The 23,112-nt window shown below is 43.4% G+C and overlaps 1 protein-coding gene across 2 annotated transcripts in view; it reads left to right on the top strand.

Annotated features, from left to right (window-relative positions):
• chd7 (chromodomain helicase DNA binding protein 7) overlaps window positions 1-23,112 on the top strand; it is a 71,602-nt gene that overhangs the window by 37,893 nt on the left and 10,597 nt on the right. For both annotated transcript variants that reach the window (XM_026150874.2, XM_026150872.2), the window contains exons 5-27: window positions 2,069-2,210; window positions 4,033-4,164; window positions 4,773-4,838; window positions 5,837-5,892; window positions 6,780-6,894; window positions 7,190-7,273; window positions 7,363-7,500; window positions 9,173-9,294; window positions 10,357-10,600; window positions 11,546-11,722; window positions 11,869-12,012; window positions 12,095-12,193; window positions 12,347-12,521; window positions 12,602-12,818; window positions 13,300-13,495; window positions 13,633-13,800; window positions 13,952-14,131; window positions 14,220-14,330; window positions 15,491-15,702; window positions 17,607-17,806; window positions 18,100-18,259; window positions 20,678-20,767; window positions 22,423-22,526. In XM_026150874.2, the coding sequence (XP_026006659.2) occupies window positions 2,069-2,210; window positions 4,033-4,164; window positions 4,773-4,838; window positions 5,837-5,892; window positions 6,780-6,894; window positions 7,190-7,273; window positions 7,363-7,500; window positions 9,173-9,294; window positions 10,357-10,600; window positions 11,546-11,722; window positions 11,869-12,012; window positions 12,095-12,193; window positions 12,347-12,521; window positions 12,602-12,818; window positions 13,300-13,495; window positions 13,633-13,800; window positions 13,952-14,131; window positions 14,220-14,330; window positions 15,491-15,702; window positions 17,607-17,806; window positions 18,100-18,259; window positions 20,678-20,767; window positions 22,423-22,526 (3,332 nt within the window). The remainder of the gene's footprint in view (window positions 1-2,068; window positions 2,211-4,032; window positions 4,165-4,772; window positions 4,839-5,836; window positions 5,893-6,779; window positions 6,895-7,189; window positions 7,274-7,362; window positions 7,501-9,172; window positions 9,295-10,356; window positions 10,601-11,545; window positions 11,723-11,868; window positions 12,013-12,094; window positions 12,194-12,346; window positions 12,522-12,601; window positions 12,819-13,299; window positions 13,496-13,632; window positions 13,801-13,951; window positions 14,132-14,219; window positions 14,331-15,490; window positions 15,703-17,606; window positions 17,807-18,099; window positions 18,260-20,677; window positions 20,768-22,422; window positions 22,527-23,112) is intronic.

Raw genomic sequence — 23,112 nt, 5'->3', positions numbered from 1 at the left:
CTTTGCAGGCAGGTGTCAGCCACTTTGTCATAGAATACCATTGTACATTTCCATTGCTGCAGATTGTAACTTGTGGGTCAAGTCTTCCAGTAACTGTTAATTGAAGCTTTATGCAGTATTTCTGATTGTTTGCTCTATATAAGCCATGTAGTGTCTCAAAGGTGAGGTCTCAAGTGGAGTGATGAAAGCAATCTAAGAAGATAACGTTGTTCACTCTGTGTTTATCGTGAAAAGTATAAAATTATGCACCTACCAAGAATCAGGTGATCCTGATCCTGTTTGAAACAAGTATGAATGATACCTCCTAGGTTTCTAGCAAATAAAGTTGCTGTAGTTTTGTTTGTTTGTTTTTTCGGACTGTTTCAAAACCCACAAATATTCAACCCTAAGTCAGTCGTGGGACCATTTTCCTTCCAAAGTACTACTGAAGACCTAAATTATTGCTTGCAATTTTCATGCAAAAATAAATGGCACACTCTTGCTGCCTACAAATTAGGTTTTTTTGTAATATATGATGGATTCAGATGAAACTAGGTTTTCTCACAACTGATGCACAAAATGCAGAATGATGCAGAAGCCTGGCGAGCGGCAAAAAGTTGAAAATACTTTGACCCTGTGCTCAAAGTATTGTTAGATCATGTTGGAGTTACACTACCAAACTTATGTGTGTGTTGTGTTACAGACATTTGTTCATAGTTTCATATGCCCAAACAGTATTTCAACTTTGAGTGTTGTCTCACTTTTAGACTTTTCTCCCATTCAATAAACTAGTAAAGTAGTTGCCAGGAAAACACCATCACTGGGTAGTGTACAACAATGTTTATTACACAGCTTCAAAGTATTTCCAACTTTGTGTCACTCAACAGCCATTTGCATCAGTGTGCGTCTTTGCATTTTATCAACTATGAGGAGAAAATGCATTTTGTTTTCATCTGAACCCTTCATTAGGATTCCACAGTGGGTGTAAAAGTGAAATCTGTGGTGATGCTTTAGGTTACATTAACACGAAAACTATGTGATCATGACCAGAGTTGCTTTGTGTTTCTGAGTGTTTTTGGTGCGCACAGCTGTAAAAAGTAAGGTGTGATACTGTTTTCTCAGTATTCTGTCATCTGATTTTTAGATTGCAGGTGCAGAGTAGTTAAAGGCTAATAAGCTCGGACTGGTTTGAAAGATTGGGCTTTTCGTTGTCAGATTTTCAGAATACATCTAGTTTTGAAACTGAAACCCAGAAAGGAAAAAATTAACATTTGAAAATTAACTAGTCAGTAGTGTGATCCCTGCCTCAGCATGACCTCTCCATTGTTGTACAAGGTCTCTGTACCTGCTAAAATAAAACAGTTTACTGGGCTCAGCTCAACAGCCTCCAGGCTCTGTTGAAGAAAGGACAACTTTTTGGGGGTGTTGGATGGGATTCCCGCATATCTTATGTGAATTCATAGTCTTTGGCACTTTAGAGATGAATGGTTCAGACAGAGGTGTCACTCAACCTGCATCGTACAAACATCTGCCGTTTGGAAGGGGTAGAAATGCGAGGCTGCGTGCCAGACAGAAGAAGGATGCCGAGTGTCCTCTCACCTCTGTGGTGTGAATGCACACAAGCTCTCAGACAGAGCCAGCTCCTCTTTCTTTCCATGCCATAGATTGGAAGAAGCCTGGGGTCCCCTCAGCCCCTCCCCCTTCCTCTCACAGGCCTTGCTCTCCCCCTCCCTCTCTCTTTCTGTCTGCCTGTCTCTCTCTCCCTCCCTCCCTCCTTTTGGGTCTTTCTTTCTGCCCTCCACCCCACCCCCTCTCTTTCTTGCTCCCTCTCTCCCTGTGCCTCCATGCAGTCTTTCATCACATTAACCCCCTGTGTGCCAGAGCCTGAGGCACACTAATGATTTCTAAATGGGTAAATCAAACATGGCGATTGCCTTGGGACAGACAAGGGCGCGCACATGTAAAAGAGGTAGTACTTTGAATAATGGCTTTATTTTGTGGTTAGACACTTTTTTCTTTTTTTTTGATGAGCTCATTCTAACTTGGGTTTTTTCTCTCTCTCTCTTCTTTCCATTGTATCCTGTAACAGTAAAAAAGTGGAGTCAGAGGGTGGGGCCAGTGCTGCTAAGAAGGATTCAAAGAGAAAGAGAGAGTTCTCGGTCAACGATGATGCTGAGGTGAAGTCTCCACCTCTGTCTCCACCCGAGGAAGAGGATGATGATGGCGTACAGGTATGAAAAGGAAAGCTGTCGTAGAAAGTTTTGCAATGCCATAAAAGCAGGACTAAAACACATGTACAGAGTAATTTAAAAAAGCAGGAGGTCATGAAAACCTTTGCAGATCTGTGTCACGGCCTGTAGAGATAGACGGCACTGAGCCAGCAGGCGTCTGCTGTTTGTGTTGTAAACCAGCCATGTTGACAGACCAAGCAGATAAGCCCTCCTGTCAAGTTGACATCATGCATCATCAGCAACTTTTCAGCTGCTGCATTCATTTTCTTTTTTCTTTTTTTTTTTAATTTTACATTTCAAGTGTGGTGTAGTTTCTCTACCAGGCTGCAGAGAATAGTTGAAAATATACTTTTAAGTACTGGTTTAGAATTTGGAACGCGTCCATGAACCCATAAACAGATTCATGAAATTATGTGCAGATATAATTATGTGGATCTTGAAGAGAGTAGCATCTGGCTATTAGCTGTATGAAGAGTTGTAGCTCTAATTCAAACAGGAAAGCACTTTAGCAGCTGTATGTCCCCTTAAACATGTCCTCTCCAGGCTGCTACCCTAGTTTGTTTTCGCACTCTTATGTTGAAACATTCTGAGCCCCTTGAATTGTAAAGGTTTTGGTTTTTTAAATATGGATAACATGCTGGGCGATATGGTACAGAATAGTGAATAATAAATAATAATGCCTGGTGAATGATGACGTACAGCCCTTCATTTTCCGCTTACCAGTGCAGATTTGGTAGGATATTATATTCATCCCAAAAGTTGGGATAGCAGCCTAAATGCAGCCAGTAAACGCATACAACAACAATGAAATCTGTGTTATATATCTAAGAAAGTAGAATAGAATTAAATTAGTGAAGTAGAAAAATATTCTGCACAATAAATAATAAATTAAAAGACTAAAAAGAACCACAATAAAATGCTAAATAAAAATGTAATAAATGTACAAAGCAAAATCGAATCAAAAAATGACACTAAAACAAAACGGCTGGATAAAATAAGTAAAATAGGTGAAGTCCCCACCTGTCTCCACCTGAGGAAGAGGAGTAAATATAGTAGAACCACTACAGCAAGTGGCAGTGAAGTGGCTCACTTTGTACAGCATGTAGTAAAGTGTAGTGAAGCATAGAAAAAGGAGGAAATATACAATACAATGAGTGTCATCAGAATTTTTAAGTTAATTTGCTGTACAGTTAGTGGAAGGAGGAAGGCAAAAATCACTGAGATCTCGCAGATGACTAAGGCTACACACTGCAGGCGAAAGTGCATCAAATCCGACTTTGCTATGACAGTTTGAACAGCACAAATCCAATATTTTCAAATCTGACCTGGGTCACTTTCGTATGTGTTACTGAATCCGATACATACTGATGTTTTCGAAAGTGACTGCTGTTTTTTTGCTCTTTTACGTCACTGACATAAGACAGATGCCAATTATCAGCACCGGAGAAGACAAACAAGAAAGCATGGTGGCCATTGTTAAAGCACGGGCTCTCTTTTTTCTCAGTGTCCTTTCTCTAATTAATTTGTCAAAATTCTGTCGGTTACGACTGTGCAGAAATTGATAGACTGCTGCAACAACACCTACTAGCTCTGTAGCCGCCATTTTTTTCTTCCGTAAACACGCTTTGTGTGTGACGTCTTCTTTTGCGCATGTGGGCTGCTTTGAGAGCCGTGAACCGTTCACCCTAGAGCGCGTTTACGGTCACATTTTATTTGTAGTGTGAACAAACAGACAAAAATAAATCAGATTTGATCAAAAATAGCATTAAGACGTCCAGTGTGAACGTAGCCTAAATGTTCTTACTCTCCCTCTGTTTATCAGAAGCGTCGGTCTAGCCGTCAGGTGAAGAGGAAGAGGTACACAGAGGATCTGGAGTTCAGGATCTCTGAAGACGATGACAGCGGAGACGACTCGCCATCGCCAAAGTCTCCATCGTCCTCATCGCAGCAACAGGTGCAGCCAAGATTTCAGTTTTTGGTTTGTCTTCAGTGAACCACTTGTCAGAAGCTAAATGACGCGATTGAATGATGCTGTTTGTCATATTTGCCCGTTTGGAATAACATGTGTAAGGCTGCATTTGAACATTGATGTACTGAAATGTGGAACGAAGCTGGCAAGAGACACATGAAGTGAAATCATTGTAATCAAGTTGTTGACAATGTCCATGTACTTATGTTACCATAAGTGGAGTGATGAATATATTAAGAGTGAGCTTTGCATTCATCTCGAATCATTTGATTGGTTTGCAGCTAGTTCAACAACTACAGCAAATATAGGAAGTAAACGTTGTTGAAGCAGGCAGTTAGGAGGAAATGCATCCAAATTGACAACGCTTTGCTGTCAGCTTCCTTCATGTTGTGTTGGATTGCAACCAGTGCACTTCTGCTAACATGTGGTGTAGTAAACGCACAGCATTGAACATAACAGATTGGCCTGATGTAACTAATACCCGAGCTAGATTTTTATTATTTTTTTAAATCCAGATCAGACCAGTATCCAATCCAGACATCACATGAAACAATCCAGCACGGTGAATGAATTTGCTTGTTCTGTGTTTCCAGGATGTGGCTGAAGCTGAAGGACCAGTTGTAGAGAAGATCATGGGCATGCGCACCTCCAAAAAACAAGTGAGCTGCACAGATCCACACCCTAATGACACTAACACAATACACAGATCCACAGGGTGGCCAGAGTCGTGGTTTGCGTCATGTGATTAGCCTTCCCACAGTTGACATAAGCACATTACACATACATACGTTGCTTATGCAGCATGTTTTCACTTGGAAAGCAGATTCCTTATATTTCAGCATGTGTATGCTCTGAGCTCTGTGTGCGCCTGCGATTGACTGTGTGTAGGTGTCGGCCTTGCTTTGTTTTCTACGCCTTGTCTAAAGAGAGATCATCCCTGAGCCAACACAAGCGCACACACACAATCGCCAGCCAACTCTCCTTTGCTAGCCAGCTGCCAATGGGTTATCCCCCCCACCCCCTCGCCCACCACCACAACACACTCCCGTGCACAAGCACACTCACACCACTCTTTTTCTCTTGCAGCTCTGTTCAGAGTTGACCTCGGGCTTGGCACACAGCCAAAACCGCAATACTAGCTACACCAGACGCCAAACTAGCGTTTCCTCAGGCAGGGTGTGTGTGTGATTGATGATTCATGGCATTACAGTAGTAGTAGCATGGTAGAGGGTGTGTGTGCAGTAGTAATGGTGAATGAAAGTGGACAGCCTTGCTTGAAAGAGCTACTGTTTTGGTATTTCCCCTTTTTATGCATTTATGAAACAAAATGCTCAGTCACACAGATTTTAGCAGTTGAATTTGTTCAAGTATTTCCTGTTAAAACCCATTAAAACTTCTTCAACAGCCTTATTTATTTTTGATCAGCATGTTGTAGCCAAAATGTTAAATAGGTGCAAGGCTGCTTACACATTACATGAAGGGCACCCCTTTCTCTCAGTTTGAGACAGTTTACTGTTGAATGACGTGTCAGAGTGAAACTCACGTGCAGGCTCCTTCACTACTTCGACCACATGTTGTATAATAATGTTGAGCCACTTCTGCAGCTGCTGTATTTGCTGTGATTATGATCCCTTTTTTGTATTGTTTTTCTTTTCAGCGGGAGTCGGGGGAGGAAGTGGAGGTGGAGGAGTTCTACGTCAAGTTCAAGGGCTTGTGAGTAGTAGCTTGGCTTTTTTTTGGTTTTTTTGCTCTTTTTCTTTCACATCAGAGCTGCCTCGTTCTTCTTTTTTCTATTTATTTAAAGACCTATTTCAGTGAACACAGGGACATTTTTAAGTATGTGATCCAGATCCTCTCTCACATTATTAACAAAACTGGTGCAGTTGCATCCTATCACAATGATAAGCACATGGAATGCTTTTCATTCATTAGATACCTGTGTCATTTCTGTCTCTTGCTGTGTGAAATGTAAAAATGCATTTTACAAAAACAATTTAAAGTTGCTTGTTCTCTAAGCAAATTTGACCCCAACATGCAAATAATGTAGTTTTCAGTCCCCCCAGCATTTAACATAAATAAAGTGTGCTTAATTCCTGATTCGCTTCAGCTTTGATTTTAGCACCTGGCAGTTTAAAGAATTAACCCTCCTTTGGACAGGGATACAACTAATACTGGATCAATTATTTTCTCAATAATAATTAAGTCTATGATATGCCGGAAACAATACATTTTTCATGAGTTTGGAGAGCTTCTACTGTCTGATTCAGAGTCCGAAATACTTTGAGCTCACAGCCATAGAAGGCAAGGAGAGCTGATATATGTAGACATTGAAGTAGATTTAATTTGGATGTTTGGGGGACACATCTGCACAAAAACACTGGTGTCAAATCGGAGGTGATGGACTTTACCAGACTTTTGACTAAGCAGTCCAGAACAGAGATACAAATGTCTTTAATCCGTGAGACACAGTTTCTGTAAGAAGTACTCTAGCTGATAGACTTGGAGATCTCCCTACGACAGCACATACGATTTTCTTCCTCTAGTTTATAGCATCCAATTCTTTGAAATGACTGATGTGAAATTTATTTTGTGCTTCTCAGTTCATACCTCCACTGTCGCTGGGCTGACCTGGAGGAACTAGAAAAGGACAAGAGGATACACCAGAAGGTCAAGAGGTTTAAGGCCAAGCAACAACTCAACACCTTTATAACTGAGGTAAGACCAAAACGCTGCACCACAAACCAGACCTTCTGCTGCATGGAAGTAACCACTCACAAGGAGTGCTTCTGAATGGAATGTGTCAAGAAATGTTGCTGGCTATAAAATTGTTTTCCCCCCCCCCCAGAGTTTTGCTTTATACAGACACTGACTTGAGTTTCATATAGAGCTGTTAAATAGAAAAGCTGGGTAGATAAAACTAAGAACACATTTCATACAGAGGAGTTTACTCTGCAAGGCCTCATTATTTCATATTCAGTGTATCTTAAAACTCCACTTCTTTTCTCTGCAGATGGATGATGAGCCTTTTAACCCTGACTATGTGGAGGTGGACCGTGTCCTGGACGTTTCAGAGAGCACAGATGAAAATGGAGAGGTGCTTTGATCTCTTTCATTGGGCTTGAGCCTCTCTTTTTTTTCTCTACACCCACACTCACCAAAGCGCCCTGTGTTTTATGTGTGCAGACGGTGACCTTATATCTGGTGAAGTGGTGCAGTCTGCCTTATGAAGACTCCACCTGGGAGCTGAAGGCCGACATCGACCAGTCCAAGATAGACGAATTTGAGCGTATCGGAGCACGCACGCCCAACACTAAGAGAGTGGTGAGTGGCTGTGCTTTGGGTGCTGTCTGTCTCCTAGTCTCCTCCTTATAGGCGTGTTCGTGTGTATTGGCCTGCTGTCTGCTCCTTCCTCTTCCAGATTTACAGCTCCCTTAACTGCTCTCCACAGGGCCACGTTTTTGCGGTCTTACACACTCGCACACATACGCCCTGCTCTTGTGGCCAAGCCAAACCACTAACAGTGTGTTTAATGCTGAACAGAAGCAGCTGACTGGCTGTGGTCTCTCCTTCCATCACTCTTTCCTCAGCCTGCATCCATCTATTTTAACTCCTGCCTACTGTTTCTCCTTAAGGGCCGTGCTCGTAATGCTCCATCATATAGTGGCAGCATTGGGAGGCAGTTTTTAGCCTCATTTGCAGTGTGGACCAAGGGCCTTTTCCCCAGAGGATGAATTCCATCAATTTAGTTGGTCAAAAAATCCTTAATAACCCAACATCAGTTTCATTTGTAATATGTGGTTTAAAAAGTGAGGCATCCTAAGGCTGCTGACAGAAACCATGTGTGAAAGATATAACCCTTTCATTTATTAGAATGGATCCAGTCTGTCAGTGCAGCGGGGTACTAACACTGGGGTTTTTTTTGTTTTTTTTTGTCAGCAAGGTCTCCTGCCAAAAAACCCTGGGTCATCTAGCCAAAAAGTTGAATTAGGTTAAACTTTTCCTGCAATGTGACTTTGTCCTGCGAGCTAATCAAACACGTGTACAGCTCACTCGCTAAAATACCTGCCACCAATGGCTACAACCAGTTGTAAAGTTCTGTATTAAAAGCTGTGCAGTATTATCACATTAATTTGTCCAAGTGTGCATCCTGGATTGTATTTCATTGTCTCAACAGCACGGTGCTGCTAATGCCTTTAGCTAATTTGGGACTGAAACTTTACTTACCCAGAAAGGGGCGCTGTTTAGTGTAAACACAACTGAAATCAGGGTGTTATGTAACAGAAAACAAACACTGAATGTATTAAAAGAAAAGAAAAGCTTGTCATGCTCATGACCAGTTGTCATGTTTTCCGTACTGGCTGGCTCCTGTCTGGCCATCCCTGTTCTTTGGCTGGATTAAAGGATCTCCACCTGCAGTTGGATGCCTTCTAACATCTTGTCATCAGTGAGCCCAAGGGTCCGTGCAGACGTCCGCATACCTGTAGGCGTTTTTGTTTTTTCCATGACCAGCCATACTTGTTCATGGAGACTGCCAAGTAGCAGACTTGAGTAGATTACCAAGAAGTAAAACTGGAATGACTACTCTGCCGTCGTGTCTCCATCTACCTACACAATACAAGCAATGCTCAACTCCACCATTTTGGACTGTAGTTGTCATTCTGTTCTGAAGATGCTCTGCATAACTTCAAGACTGCAAAACAGAACAAGGGGCAGTATTGCCTTCAGTAGTTCTGGAGTTACACTCCCAGGACGAAGACTCACAGGAGAGGCAGTTGGGGTTCAGTTATTTGCCGCAAAGGGTTTGGGCGAAAAAAGTGTTTGCAAAGGAAAACTTGTGAAGGGTGAAAGCTTTTAGTGAGCAAAAGCACCCAGAGCAACACACATAATCCTAACCCCTCAAACACACAAACAGTATCTGCATCTTTATGAAACACTGCAGTCATTAACACTGACTGTTTTTTAATAACCCTATCTGTTTTATTGTTGTGTCCAGGATCGGCCTCCTGCAGCTGACTGGAAAAAGCTGGAGGGCTCCAGGGAATACAGGAACGGCAACGCACTCAGGGAATACCAGCTAGAAGGCCTCAACTGGCTAACTTTCAACTGGTACAACTCGTAAGTCACCATTAATTGCATTTTCTTTGAATTAGTCTCCTAACTGCTTCTGTCAGTCTGCACATGTGATATCACCTTACTTAATATTCTTAAGTGGGCATTAAAGTGAATATTAAATAGCCCTGTGGTGCACTGCTGTTTAAGCCTTCCCATTGGCGTCATCATCTGTGCCTGAAATCACACCGCCAAAGTGTTCAGGAAGGCAGCTCGACACAAATGGAATTGAAATGACTGTTTTAAACTGGAGCTGTTGTGTTCTTCATATTTTTCTGTGGTGCTCAATTCAGGGTTGTTGTTTTTTAATATAGCGCCAAATCACAGCAACAGTTCCCTCAAGGCACTTTATACTTTTAAGCTAAAGAGTTCTCAGAACTCTACAGTGTTCTGGAGAAAACCCCGACAAACAATCCCCTATTAGCGAGCGTTTTGCGGTGCTGAGATAGAAGAACTCCCCTCCAGCAGAACCAGGCTCAGGGAGAGGCAGCAATGAGCAGTTGGTTAGGTCAAAGAGAAGAAGAGAGAGAGCATAGGGAGACAGATGATCACATCAGTGTATGCACACATAATCCCTGTCAGGTGAAAGCTTAGCCTCCAAACTGGTCAGGAAGTTCTGTTCGACACAGTTTTTCCTACTCTAGGCCCTGCACTCGGAAAGAGTAGTTATCTCTAATATGGAGGTCACAGGCACATCAAGAAGGGGAAAAACTGAGGGGCTGGATCAAAGACCAGTATAGCATAAAAGTTGATTATTGTGAGCTGTAGAGCACAAGAATAAATACTTTGAGCTAGAAATAAGCAGATCTCCTTTAGACCTCTGTTGTGCTTTTATGTGCACCAATGTGAATAATTGTCATTTCAGTCAAATCCAACAGGAGAGCTAACACCCAAATATTTTCCAGCTTTTTTTGTCATTAGAACACTGATTTGGAAAACAGATTTTCCAAAGGGGTGAAGCAATGTAATAAGCAAAGAGCTTATGGAAGACTGTTTAAGAAATTTGTGGTCAGTGTGCGCAAATACAGGTGATATAAAAGGCGTCTGTCTGCCTTTGTCCCCCCACAGACGTAACTGTATCTTGGCTGATGAGATGGGTCTGGGGAAGACCATCCAGTCGATTACATTCCTCTATGAGATTTACATGAAGGGCATTGAAGGGCCGTTTCTGGTCATTGCACCGCTCTCCACCATTCCCAACTGGGAGAGAGAGTTCAGAACCTGGACTGAGCTCAACGTGGTGGTCTACCATGGCAGTCAGGCCAGCCGGAAGACCATCCAGGCCTATGAGATGTACTACAGAGATGCACAGGTGAGAGGGAATTAAACATTTAAATATCAAATACCTTTTCCCCTTTAATACATTTGCCTTGTACTATAAAGCAAACCTATTCAAACATATTCGGGGTATCCTCCTGAGCTGGATAAATGTTCACACACAGCTAGTTATCTATTCAATAAGTTATCCCCGGGTTTCCTCTGGGTTTGACATTAGGGGTGCAATTAACAGCATCATACCAGTAACAATTATGGAGACGTGTACTAGTAATAGAGTTGCTTATGTTTACCTTTAAATCTTTAAATCCTGCTTCATAGTATAGGCTTTAAAGTCAAATATTTCATTACGCAGCTAACATATTTGTGACCGCTTGTATGAGGAAAAATGAGAAGGATCATAGAGGTGTAGATTAGGGAGGCAGAAACAGGATGCTGCTGTGTGAGAAGGTCTCTAGGTCTGAACACCACCTCAGCTAGCTGGGGATGGACAGCGCTCCTCTGCTGCATAAGCTCTTTTAGTCCTCTAGCTTTAAGCCGGAAACTGTAAGCTCTTTTTGTGCAATGCTGCTAACAGCTTTTAGTGTAACCTGTGTCACAGCAAGCCTGCGAAGCAGCATTTTAGTGTGCTTGCCTAGCTTCTTGTTCATAATCCAGACTGGGGTAATCCTCAAGGTCGTGCGGAGCCTATCTGCTTTCTCACATGCACCAAATGCTTGGGACTTTTCCAGGTAGATCTTTACAGATTATGATAGCAAGAGGAGGTTTTGGGGCGTTTGACCTGGTTTGAATTAAAAGCTGCATAACAACTAGAAATACTCAAGAAACAACACCGAAACCAGATGCTCAGGTGAAGACATCAGAGCGTTAATGTCCAGACTTTTTCTGTTTCAAAGTCTGTCTTTGACTCGCGTTTGCAACAAATGGTGACTGTTTTGTTGACCTTCATGCTTTTCCTCTCTTTTTTTAATCACTTCTCCAGGGTAAAATAATAAAGGGAGTGTATCGGTTCCATGCGGTGATAACAACTTTCGAGATGATTCTGGCTGACTGTCCAGAGCTGCGCAGCATCCCGTGGCGCTGTGTGGTGATAGATGAAGCCCACCGTCTCAAAAACCGAAACTGCAAACTACTGGAGGGACTCAAAATGATGGACATGGTGAGTGGCAGATGTATGTGGTTGTAATTTTCTTTGATTCACAGGACCAAAGGACAAATGTGATTTTCTTCAGTGGGTTAAAGCTCTGTCAACATTTCCTGCTTGCATTTTTAGAAACTCTAAATCTTTCTTCACCGTCTCTCTAGGAGCACAAAGTTCTGTTGACAGGAACTCCTCTCCAGAATACTGTGGAGGAGCTCTTCAGCTTACTGAACTTTCTGGAGCCGGAGAGATTCCCATCTGAACAAACATTCATGACTGAATTTGGAGACCTTAAGACTGAAGAACAGGTAACGGGGATACTCTGCTGTAGGACGACTTTTCATGTTTGCTGAATTCTCACTGCAGTGACATGTCCTTTGTGTATATCAGGTTCAAAAACTGCAGGGCATTCTGAAGCCCATGATGCTCAGAAGACTGAAGGAGGATGTGGAAAAGAACCTGGCCCCGAAGGAGGAGACCATAATTGAGGTAGAACCCTTTTACCAGAACAGCAGTGATTCTGCAGTTGCTAAACAAAGCAAATATAATAAAAGGGGGGGAAACATTAAGCCCACTTCAGTCCTGGCAACACTGGAGTTTGGAATTAAAATGATTTGAATAAATGACTTTTTGTTTTGTTAGGTGGAGCTTACCAACATCCAGAAGAAATACTATCGGGCCATTCTGGAGAAGAACTTCTCTTTCCTGTCCAAAGGAGGGGCTGGAGGGGCTGGAGGCGGAGGAGCCAGTGTCCCCAACCTCCTCAACACCATGATGGAATTGAGGAAATGCTGCAACCACCCTTACCTCATTAATGGTACATACTCAGCTCCCCAAAATGAAAGAATGACTTTGTAATTCTCAATGTTTGTAACTGTAAACTTGTTTGTTGCACAGGAGCGGAAGAAAAAATCATTGAGGAGTTCAGGGACTCCCATAGTTGTGGGGCAGATATGCCAGACATGGCCCTCCAAGCCATGATTCAGGCTGCCGGAAAGCTGGTGCTCATTGACAAGCTGCTTCCCAAACTCAAAGCTGGCGGTCACAGAGTCCTGGTGTTCAGTCAGATGGTCCGCTGTCTGGACATCCTGGAGGACTACCTCATCCAGAAACGGTGAGAAGTTTGCGGAAGTTAAATATCAAGTTTTTGTCAGCATGGTTGTATCCAATACTCGATTTACCCAAAAGTAACTCACTGAACTAATTGCGGATGCTCGTGTTAAACATGACTAAAGTGTCAGATGATAAGGTTCGACTGCTCTAAGCACTCGTGTCATGCAGATATCTCTAACTTAATGAACTCGAGTACAGACATCTCGCTTTGACTCGTACTGGAATGCTCACATGTGCAGTGAAATGCAGACCGAGAAACAAAATGGAGCGTCACTTTTCAACATCAGCTTTCGGCAGAGCAGAACAAAGAGAGGATCTGCATTCCATCAGGTTTATTTTAGCTGCGATGAGCCATTAAAATATGGTCAGACTGGCATTGCAGGCCGCTTGAGACAACTTCTGCTTCTGCTACAAAACTTGTACTGCTGTGTGCAATTCCACTTTAACTGTAATTGTGACCGGTTGTCTTGCTCCGTGTCCAGATATCCATATGAACGTATAGATGGTAGAGTTCGTGGTAACCTGCGGCAGGCAGCCATCGACCGCTTCTCTAGACCAGACTCGGATCGTTTTGTCTTCCTGCTGTGCACGAGAGCTGGAGGACTCGGCATCAACTTGACTGCAGCAGATACCTGCATTATCTTTGACTCTGACTGGAATCCCCAGAATGACCTCCAGGTACACCCCCACCCCCGATGTGTGCTCTGAAATAAATCTGCGCTGCATCTTCAATCATCTCCAAATGAATAGTGTCCTTGAGAATCAACAGAAAAAAGCAGAAATGTGTTTACAACTCTAAATGCGTCTTCTTCCAGGCCCAGGCAAGGTGTCATCGTATTGGCCAGTCCAAGTCTGTCAAGATCTACCGCCTAATCACCAGGAACAGTTATGAGAGGGAGATGTTTGACAAGGCCAGCCTGAAGCTGGGACTTGACAAGGCCGTTCTCCAGAGCATGAGTGGACGAGAGAATGCCAACAGCGGGGTGAGACCTCACACCAGCGGATATATCCACACATAACAGCATCAGTCCACTTTAAAGTTCATCCTTCAGATTATCATATCCTTCTTCTTTGGGTTAAGCACCTGACCCTTTAGAAAGAGAGAGGAAATAAATATTTTCCGTCATTGTCCAGGTCCAGCAGTTGTCAAAGAAAGAAATCGAGGACCTGCTGAGAAAGGGAGCGTACGGAGCTCTTATGGACGAGGAAGACGAAGGCTCAAAATTCTGCGAGGAAGACATTGACCAGATCCTCCAGAGACGAACGCACACCATCACCATTGAGTCCGAGGGCAAGGGCTCCACTTTTGCTAAGGTGACAAAAAAAATTACAGTGAGGGCGGGGGGGGGAAAGAATCTGTATATGAAAAATAAATCGCTAACAAGTGTTCCTCTGTCTGCAGGCTAGTTTTGTTGCAACAGGCAACCGAACAGACATTTCCCTGGAGGATCCAGACTTCTGGCAGAAATGGGCAAAGAAGGCTGAGCTAGACTTGGATGCCATCAATGGACGGGTACTACACACATGTGGCAAACACAAGTACCTGGCGTCTAACACACCACACAGGAACATGCAGTGTAGCCATAAATCCACAGAGAACCGTCACACCATGTATCTAAATACTTCACAAAGTTGAGGACACAAAGCTCTGGGCTGAGTTCTGTTATTTAAAGGGGGTTACAATAGTTATTGGTAGTTAAATAATGTGAGACGGCTGGAGAGTGAGACAGTCGGGACAGAAGGGAGGTACAGAGAGGGGGGAGAGAGATTAATATTGACAGTTGGGAATCTCCTCTCTTCCTTAATTACCCATGTTTCCCTGCTCGTGTGTGTGTGTGTGTGTGTGTGTGTGTGTGTGTGTGTGTGTGTGTGTGTGTGTGTTTGAGCGAGAGAGAGTAAGCTGCTTAGCTCCACTTAACAGAGCACAGATGCCTGGAGGGTACAGAGATATCACTTAGGCTCGTGCTCACACATACACGCACAGAGACACAACCTCCGTCACATTCTTGCACACACACACACACACTGAGCGCTCTGCTAACTGGCAGCTTTATATTCCTGCGTTCCTTCGCTCTCTATATCATTGGCCTTTTTTTTTTTTTTTATTACACCCCCTTCCCCCTCGTGTGCGTTTCTCCCTCCTGACGACTTCTTCTCCGTGCTCCCTTACTGCCTCTCTTGTGGAGGACCCTCCACTGGAACACTTAATCCAGCTCTACGAGCATGAATACAGGCCTCTCCCCTGGGATTTCTTATTGTACCGTGTTAAAATGGAAATGACTGCAGCTCTGTGATAATTGTGGAACTAACTACTGCCCTGTTTGTGCATATTAATGGGATTGCAAGTGGGTGGGGGTGGTTCAAATTAATTGAACAAAAATGTAATTCATTAGACAACATAATTAATGCCAGTTTATGTTTGAGCTAGGCAGCAAATTTCTCAGTATCATGTATGAAACGTGGGGCCAAATATCCAATTATTCAGATTTGGTTCAGGGGGATGCCATGTATTCAGGAATTGGAGAAGTCAGAATATACACGAAATGTACAAATGGGGCCATTTTCATGGGAATAAAGCAGACAGTGCTCTTCATATTTCAGGCCAGCTGTAACTGAACATAGGTTTTTAATAAAGTGACAAAAATTATTCAAACAAAACTCTTTTGTCTCCAGAACACGCTGGTTATCGACACACCCAGAGTGAGGAAGCAGACACGGCACTTCAGCAGCGTCAAAGAGGAAGAGATGCTGGAGTTCTCAGAGTTGGAGAGCGATGAAGATGAGCCCAGCAAACCCTCATCCAAACCACGGCGGCCCCAAGACAAAACGCAGGGCTACCCTCGATCAGAGTGCTTCAGAGTGGAGAAGAACCTGCTGGTCTATGGGTCTGTCACATCTTCATGTTTCTTGTTGACTAAGTTCAATGGTAGCTGCTCTTTAGCGTTCTGTTAGCGCTCCCTGCTACACTGCTTTCACATAAATATGTAGTGGACCTTGGCACTCCCCTTGATCTAAAACAAACAGCTTTAGCTTTTGGGTCCAAGTTTTTAGCAGCAACTAGTAGATTGCATATCCCTCTCTCTGTGACAGGAAATTGTAAAAAAAAAAAAAAAAAAAAGAACAATAACCAGGTTATTGTGGAGTATTGCTGAAAATAAATGGCTGGATGTAGGCTGTGTCAGCATAAACTGAGGCATAACCACATCTTGCATAGGGAAGGGAATAAGGGCTGCTTGAGTATACACTGCTGTGCAAACTAACCTTATCTTACGTGTGCGGTATTAAACAAGGCATAAAGTACCACACATGTCAGCAACATTTTAAATATGATTTGATGATGGTAGCTGTGGTTCATGAGGCAGAGCAGGTTGTCTGGTAATGCACATGGAGTGGAGAAGACAGAAATCAGTGAAGTCAAGGCCATTGGATCTGCTAATCAGTGCCACAAACAACCATGCACATACCAAACATTCTTATTCTGCTGCACACAGTGTCCTGTGTTCACTCAACTTTAACCTCGACTGTATTCAACAACGGTCTGTAAAGTCACATATATGAGAGCAGAATACTACACAGTGAGACTGACATACTTACCATGGAGACTGATTATCTGGCAAGCCCTTCCATTTTCATGCCTGACTTGAATAGTCAGTGTGTGTGTGTGTGTGTGTGTGTGTGTGTGTGTGTGTGTGTGTGTGTGTGCATGCATGCAATGAACAGTGGTGCTAGTGAGATGTCAGCGTTGTTATTGTTACAGTCTAGTCTCGTGGCCTGAGGCTGTAGGACACACAAACACACTGTCTGACTGGGCCAGTCGTCTCTGCTCGCCGCTCTGTTGTCTTTTCCCATCATCCGTCTCTCTCGCTCGTTGTCACCCACCATTTTCCCTCTTTTTTTAAAAGGCTTCAGATGTAGGCTGGTGCACATGGTTCATTGAATATTGGGAAGCAGCAGCAGTGGAAAAATTTTTTTCAGTTGAGAATAAGAGTCTGAGCATTCCCGGCCACCACATCAGCCATTAGGTTGGTTCCACTGTGGAAGTGGGGGGAGATACACTGTGGTCCATGAAAACACTGTGATGTCTGCGTTACACTAGTTGGATGCCAGTAATGGTTAAGTAAGCAGAATGGTAGGAGGTACAGCATAACGGGAACCCAGCAGTCATTTGTGTGTGTTATGCTCAAATGGGAACCTTATAATTACTGCACTAAGCCCTGGGGGGGCAAAATTGAGGTCTCAATGGCTACAAGCTGCTTTTTGAGGGTTAAACCGTAGTGTTTGAATGAGGTTAGTGTAACACATTTGGGATGGTTAGGGTAAGGGGCTAGTGAAAATATGTCAACGAGTGCCTCCGCAGGGATAGTGGCTGTGTGACTGACAGAAGCGTGTTGAGGACTTGTCTGTACGTTGAATTCATGATGGATCGTGGGAGCCACAGAATAGTGTAGCACTTAATTATGAACGGTTTGAGTTTTAGTAAAAAACAAATGAAATAAAATTAAAATTCAACAAATGAACGTATTTATTTGCACTTAAATTTCTGACCAAATAAAAGTACCATTTTAAAAACGCTCAAGTTTCAATCAGTATTTTTTCATCCCATTGTTGGTGGGAGGGGTTGGTCTCCCCCAGAATACCTGCTCCCACATCCAAGAAGTCAAGTTCATTTTCACAGAGCAATAGTGATGTCTGCATTTAAACTAATGTTGGCCATTAAATATTGCATATGAAAGACTGGCATAGATACTGACAGAGTGGTGGCATTCATATTTCCCTTCAATGTCTCCAGTTGGGGTAGATGGAGCGACATTCTGGCTCACGGCCGCTTCAAGCGCCCGCTGAAGGAGAGCGATGTGGAAACAATCTGCAGAGCCCTCCTGGCCTACTGTCTGTTACATTACCGTGGAGATGAAAACATCAAAAGTTTCATCTGGGACCTGATCACTCCGAGCGAAGATGGGACCACAAGGACGCTTACCAACCACTCTGGTAACACACGCCTTACTCTCAGCCCTGATTGCACTAAATATACACTGTAGGCAGTTTTAGGGCCTGCTCGGTGGTTACTCGAGCGCCCTGAGAATTCCGGGTCTGGGGAAGGAGAAGGAAAAAGAGAGGCCAAGAACAACAAGTGGAAACAAACAGACTGCAGTTGCAAAATGCTGTCATGTTTTCTGTATGAAACTGTGCTGACTTGTTAACAATGTATCATAAAAGTTGAGAGGTCGTTATTTGTAGACGCCCCTGACTATTGCCTCACCATCTTCTGTCTTTCCCTTTAGGTCTCTCAACCCCTGTGCCCAGGGGCAGGAAGGGCAAAAAGGGGAAGCCCCAGGCCCCACCTCCACAGACTCCGCGTGCTGATTGGCTGGCTAGCTGTAATCCTGACCACTTACTGCAAGAGGATAGCTACAAGAGACACCTGAAACATCATTGTAACAAGTTAGTCCGTTTTTATGCTTGTCACATGACAACTTTCCACATCATATCCTGTGTTATGATGTTGACAGACACAATCTTTGTGGCGTGTCGGCTAGTCATGCACCTCTTGATTTTTGTAAGTTGATGGCACGGCCGTCGCTGCTGGGTTGAAGACACAAGTGTACGATGTGGCAAATGTTTGAAAACTAGAGTTTGTGGAAAGAACTTTGGGGGGGGGAAAAAAACACTGCTGCTCCTGATCAGTGCGTATGACGCAAAATGGTCAGAGCAGCAGCACCTATTGTTTAGGAGAATAGTGCAGAGGCTATAAATGGCTGCATCTATGCGATAATGAAGCGACCCCTGCGGAGGGTGTATTGGCACTTCCCAGACATCTAAAGGCACGTGGCACATCAGGGCAGCTAGTGGCCAACTTATGTTGCCAGCAGCACGAAGGCATTGTTGTGGGTAATGTTCATTTAGATGGAAAGTTAGTGGATGGTACTGTGGCTTTAAAAACAAAATGAAGATGAAAAACAAAACTTTAACGGATGTAGCAGTCTCATGACTTCCCTGTCGCACACACACTGAGTCATTTGTGTGTGGTCAGCTCTCTCTCCTGTTGTCAGGGAGATATGCTTCCTTGGCCTCACGATTCAATTCCAAGGGTTTTTTTTTTTTTTTTTTTTGTCTACAGGGGAAGTTTGTGTGTGCATGTGCATGTGTGTGTTTTTCTGGCTGCATGCCAGGCCAGGTGCTAGGCAGGCAGACCTGTTGGAAGTGGGTGAAAGACACACATAAACACAGACACGCACACATACACACACTTGGGGGTGATTATGTGGTGCCATCTGCTAGGCTGGAGCACAGCGTTGTGTGGCTAATCAGACCTGGCACATTGATGGATGAGCACACACAGCCTGCCAACAAACACACACACTCTGCAACTTGTGATGCCATTGATGCACAAACACACAGACATGCTGCAGAATGAGTTGCAAATGACTGTCTTCATACACCAACCCCCCCCCCCCCCCCCTCACCACACACACACACTCACACACACTCTTCGCTGCCTCTCCAAACTTTGCGTTAACTCCCCTTTCAGCATTCCTCAGTCCTTTCAATCCATCTCCTCTCTGCACCAACCAACCTAACCTGGCTGTCCTCCCCTTGTGTCCTGCTCCAAACATCCTTACTGGCATTAAATCCTGGTGACAAATCTTGTGACAAATGTTTACAGTGAGCCAGATCTCCCAGATAGCAGCATTTCCAGTGTCAGGAGATCAAATCTGATTCACAGTGTTTGGCTAAACTGATTCATGTTACATGTTAAGGCGTTCAAAGCTAATTATCATACGGAACACGTTTCATTCTTTTCCAGAGATGACCATAATTATTTTGTCCTTAGTGGTAGCAAATGCATAGGAACTATATTTTATATTGAAACATTTGAATTGTATTTTCAAAAGAGAGAACATTGTAACGCAAAATGTGAACCATACTAAATCTCTTAAAAGATCCTTTATTTAATACCAGTTAACTACAGAAGATGATTCAGTTTAATTTCTTGATCTTATATGACATTGTCTTGTTCTTGTTTGTCACATATTTATTGCTTCTTTTCTAGGGTTTACATTATTTTTGTATCTGAAGCCTCATGTTCAGGAAAAACAAGCAATTTGAAAATGTCATGGGAAACTGAGGCATTGTGATGACATTTAATATGGTTGTTAATGGCTATTTAAAGTTTTGAAAATAAATCACTATCAGGCCAACTGAGTGTTGAGGTGATGGCTTTTTACTAGAAAATAGCACACAACAAAATGTATCTTCATCCATGCTCGGTTGGTGATGCACTTTTGGTGCACGCTGTCTTGGCTGCAGTGCTGTCTGTGCATTTAAATCCTCATTTTAAAGCTTTGTAGGCACATTGTCAATGCTGCCATGTATGTATTAGCTTAATGAAACCTCGCTAGCCACCATTTGGCAGATGTGCCATTCTATAATGATCCTTCACTTCACAGACCATCCAAAAATCTGCTGCCGTTTTAACTTGTTTAAAGAGTTTTTTGTTTTTTAAGTACTTACCATCTCATCTTTTGATAAACAAGCTTTTGTTGCCTCTCCACCTCTGATTAATGCCTGGATCCTATGTTTGCTTTCAGAGCTTGGGTTCACAGTGTCATTCACATCATATCATTGCATTGGGAGACTAGGAATATTGGTTGTTTATAACGGTCACTGGTGCCTCTGTTTGTTTTCCTTTAAAACTGAAGAAGCATTTGGATCCAGAAATCCCATCAAACACTTGAATAATGGAAAAAGCAATTAATAGAGGGTTTGAAAATGTTGCCTCATTACGAGTTTTTTTTTTTTTTTTTTCTCCACCAGTACATCACAAAGCCTCATTGCTAACTCTGTCCTCCTCGTCCTCAGGGTCCTGCTGAGAGTGAGAATGCTGTATTATCTGCGACAGGAAGTCATAGGTGACCAGGCTGAGCGCATCCTGGAAGGTGCAGACTCCAGGTCAGTAGACTTTCTCAGTGCTATTTTCTAATTCTTCACTTTATTGGACAATATCTTTACACACTACAGAAGACTGATTTGCACGCACAAATCTTTGTTTTGTGTCTTTTGTTGCTCTCACGAGCCCGTTCTAAACTATTTTGGCATTGTAAATAGTCTCTCAAAAGTTCAGGGATCTTGAGCCTGATCCGTGATCAAATTTAATTAAAATGCTGTAATTGACATAAAAGACACACCCAAGGCCCTCTGCCTTTGTGAAATCTTGCTTTTCCTGCATTTTCTCATGAGGATGTTGGATGCGAGTCAAAGGAAATAAACACAATAAATACCCTGTGCATGAGAGTATTATTCCTAGAAGAACTTTGAGAGGAATGGAGAGGCTTCAAGTATTGGATGCATTATGAAAGTGAGATGAGAGGCGGATATTTATATGAACTTGTGATGAATTATTACTCAAGTATATTTCAGGCTGTTCTAGTGGCCTCTTTGGCAGGGTTCTTTCTATTCTGACAGACACAACACTCAGTTACTTTATCAGGGGACCGGTCCTTTTATCACACTTTGACCCATTTAGAAGTTTTTTGACAAGCTGTTGCCTATTATGATTTGGCACAAGGCCTCATGGTGCAGAGGTGTGGATGTGAAGGTTAGATATGCTGCTCACCTCAGCAGTCGGCTTCATCTTACTCTGACAGCTCCTTCATGGCTTCCTCCTTTCTTTTCTGTCATACTACCCTTTCCTTGCCATCTGTCCATCCCTGCCTTTTTCTGAAGTGCACTTTAGTCTCTCATCAGCTCCCATCCCCCTTCCATCACGCTGCCACCCAGATGTGAATGCATTTATAATGTGGAACACATGCACTCCATGTTGATCTCTCTCACCCCCTCTTCTCTGTCCCTCCCCCTTCAGTGGCTACTGTGACTACCGTGTGTGTGTGTGTGTTTGTGTGTATCAGCGCGTGCCAGACGTGAGCATACGGGGTGCCATCGTGCCAACATATGCCAGGGGGATTTAGCATGCCAGTCTTGGTGTGTGTGTGTGTGTGTGTGTGTGTGTTGCCAAGGCTGGGAATGCTGCTGTTTGCAGAGATAAGGGACCATTTCCCCAGGTTTTTTTTGTTTGTTTTTTTTTTATATCCTCCTGTCATGCTCTGTCTTTCTGCTCCATTGTGTATTGTACCCTTTTCTCTCTGTAACTAGCTGGAAACGCCATTTTCTTTCCATAATGGATGCATTTTATTTATTTATTTTTTGTTTTGGCGCTACAACATAGAAGAGCTAAGAGTAATTGAAAGTATTCAGCTTATTTACAGGCATGGACAAACCAGATGTCTCAGTCTGGTTGGGGGGGAAATGGATTTAACCCACCCCGCCTCCCTCGCATGGTCTAAGGCTGAGTTTAGGCACCGTGATGGTAGCATCAGTATGTTGTTGTTCAGTTGTATCAGGGTATCTTAGTTGAGTAAAATGAACCTACATACAGCTTTACTGTGTTTTAATGCCTGCTTACAGCTGATCGAGCTTCAATGGTCTATCGTCTCAACCTCAGCCTTTTTCTCATGCTCTGTTTAAAATTGAAATAAAGATTGATTCAGTACCAGATCAAACTAAGCCTGCAGAGTTTATTTAGTTGACATTGTTTATCTCTGCCACAGTGTTTTGGACATCTGGATCCCCCAGCCGTTTCATGCTGAGGTGCCGGCTGACTGGTGGGACAGTGAAGCTGACAAATCCCTGCTCATCGGCGTCTTCAAACACGGTAGCTTTTTTTCACGTTGCCTATACACACAGATCCACACCCTCCAACATGGCAGCCATGAGACTCTCAGATAACATGTCAGCACCTACAGACAAACTCCTGCTGCATCCAGGCACAGTGAGCATCACAGAAGCACACACGCGCATGCACGCACACAAACAAACACTACTGTCGAAAGTATTCGTCCCTCCCACTTCTGCTGCCACCAGTTGACTGGTGTTGCTATAGTGATAGCTGTACGCAGCTGGCCGGCTTGGTGTGCTGTTGGGAGTGTGATTGATGGCTACTTTCGCTACTGACTGTGTGTGTGTGTGTGTGTGTGTGTGTGTGTGTGTGTGTGTGTGTGTGTGTGTGTGTGTGTGTGTGTGTGTGTGCGCGCGTCTGCATGCTCTGTCTTAGTCTAGTTTTAGAGTTTCAATAAGAAAACCTCAGTTAACTGTGGAACTGGTTGTTTAGTGCATCATTAATTGACCAGTGGGCCAATGTTAGGTGCAGACTGCGTGTGTGAGTGTCAGAGACTGACGGGGAAGAGTTAAGCGTGTGTGCACGTTGTGGATGGAGACCCTCATTCATATTAATTTGGCAT

Source organism: Astatotilapia calliptera, chromosome 18 (assembly GCF_964374335.1).
Source record: "Astatotilapia calliptera chromosome 18, fAstCal68.1, whole genome shotgun sequence".
NCBI classification, from domain to species: domain Eukaryota; kingdom Metazoa; phylum Chordata; class Actinopteri; order Cichliformes; family Cichlidae; genus Astatotilapia; species Astatotilapia calliptera.
The sequence above is the reverse complement of the archived record's forward strand: the minus strand, read 5'-3'. Positions and strand labels throughout refer to the sequence as shown.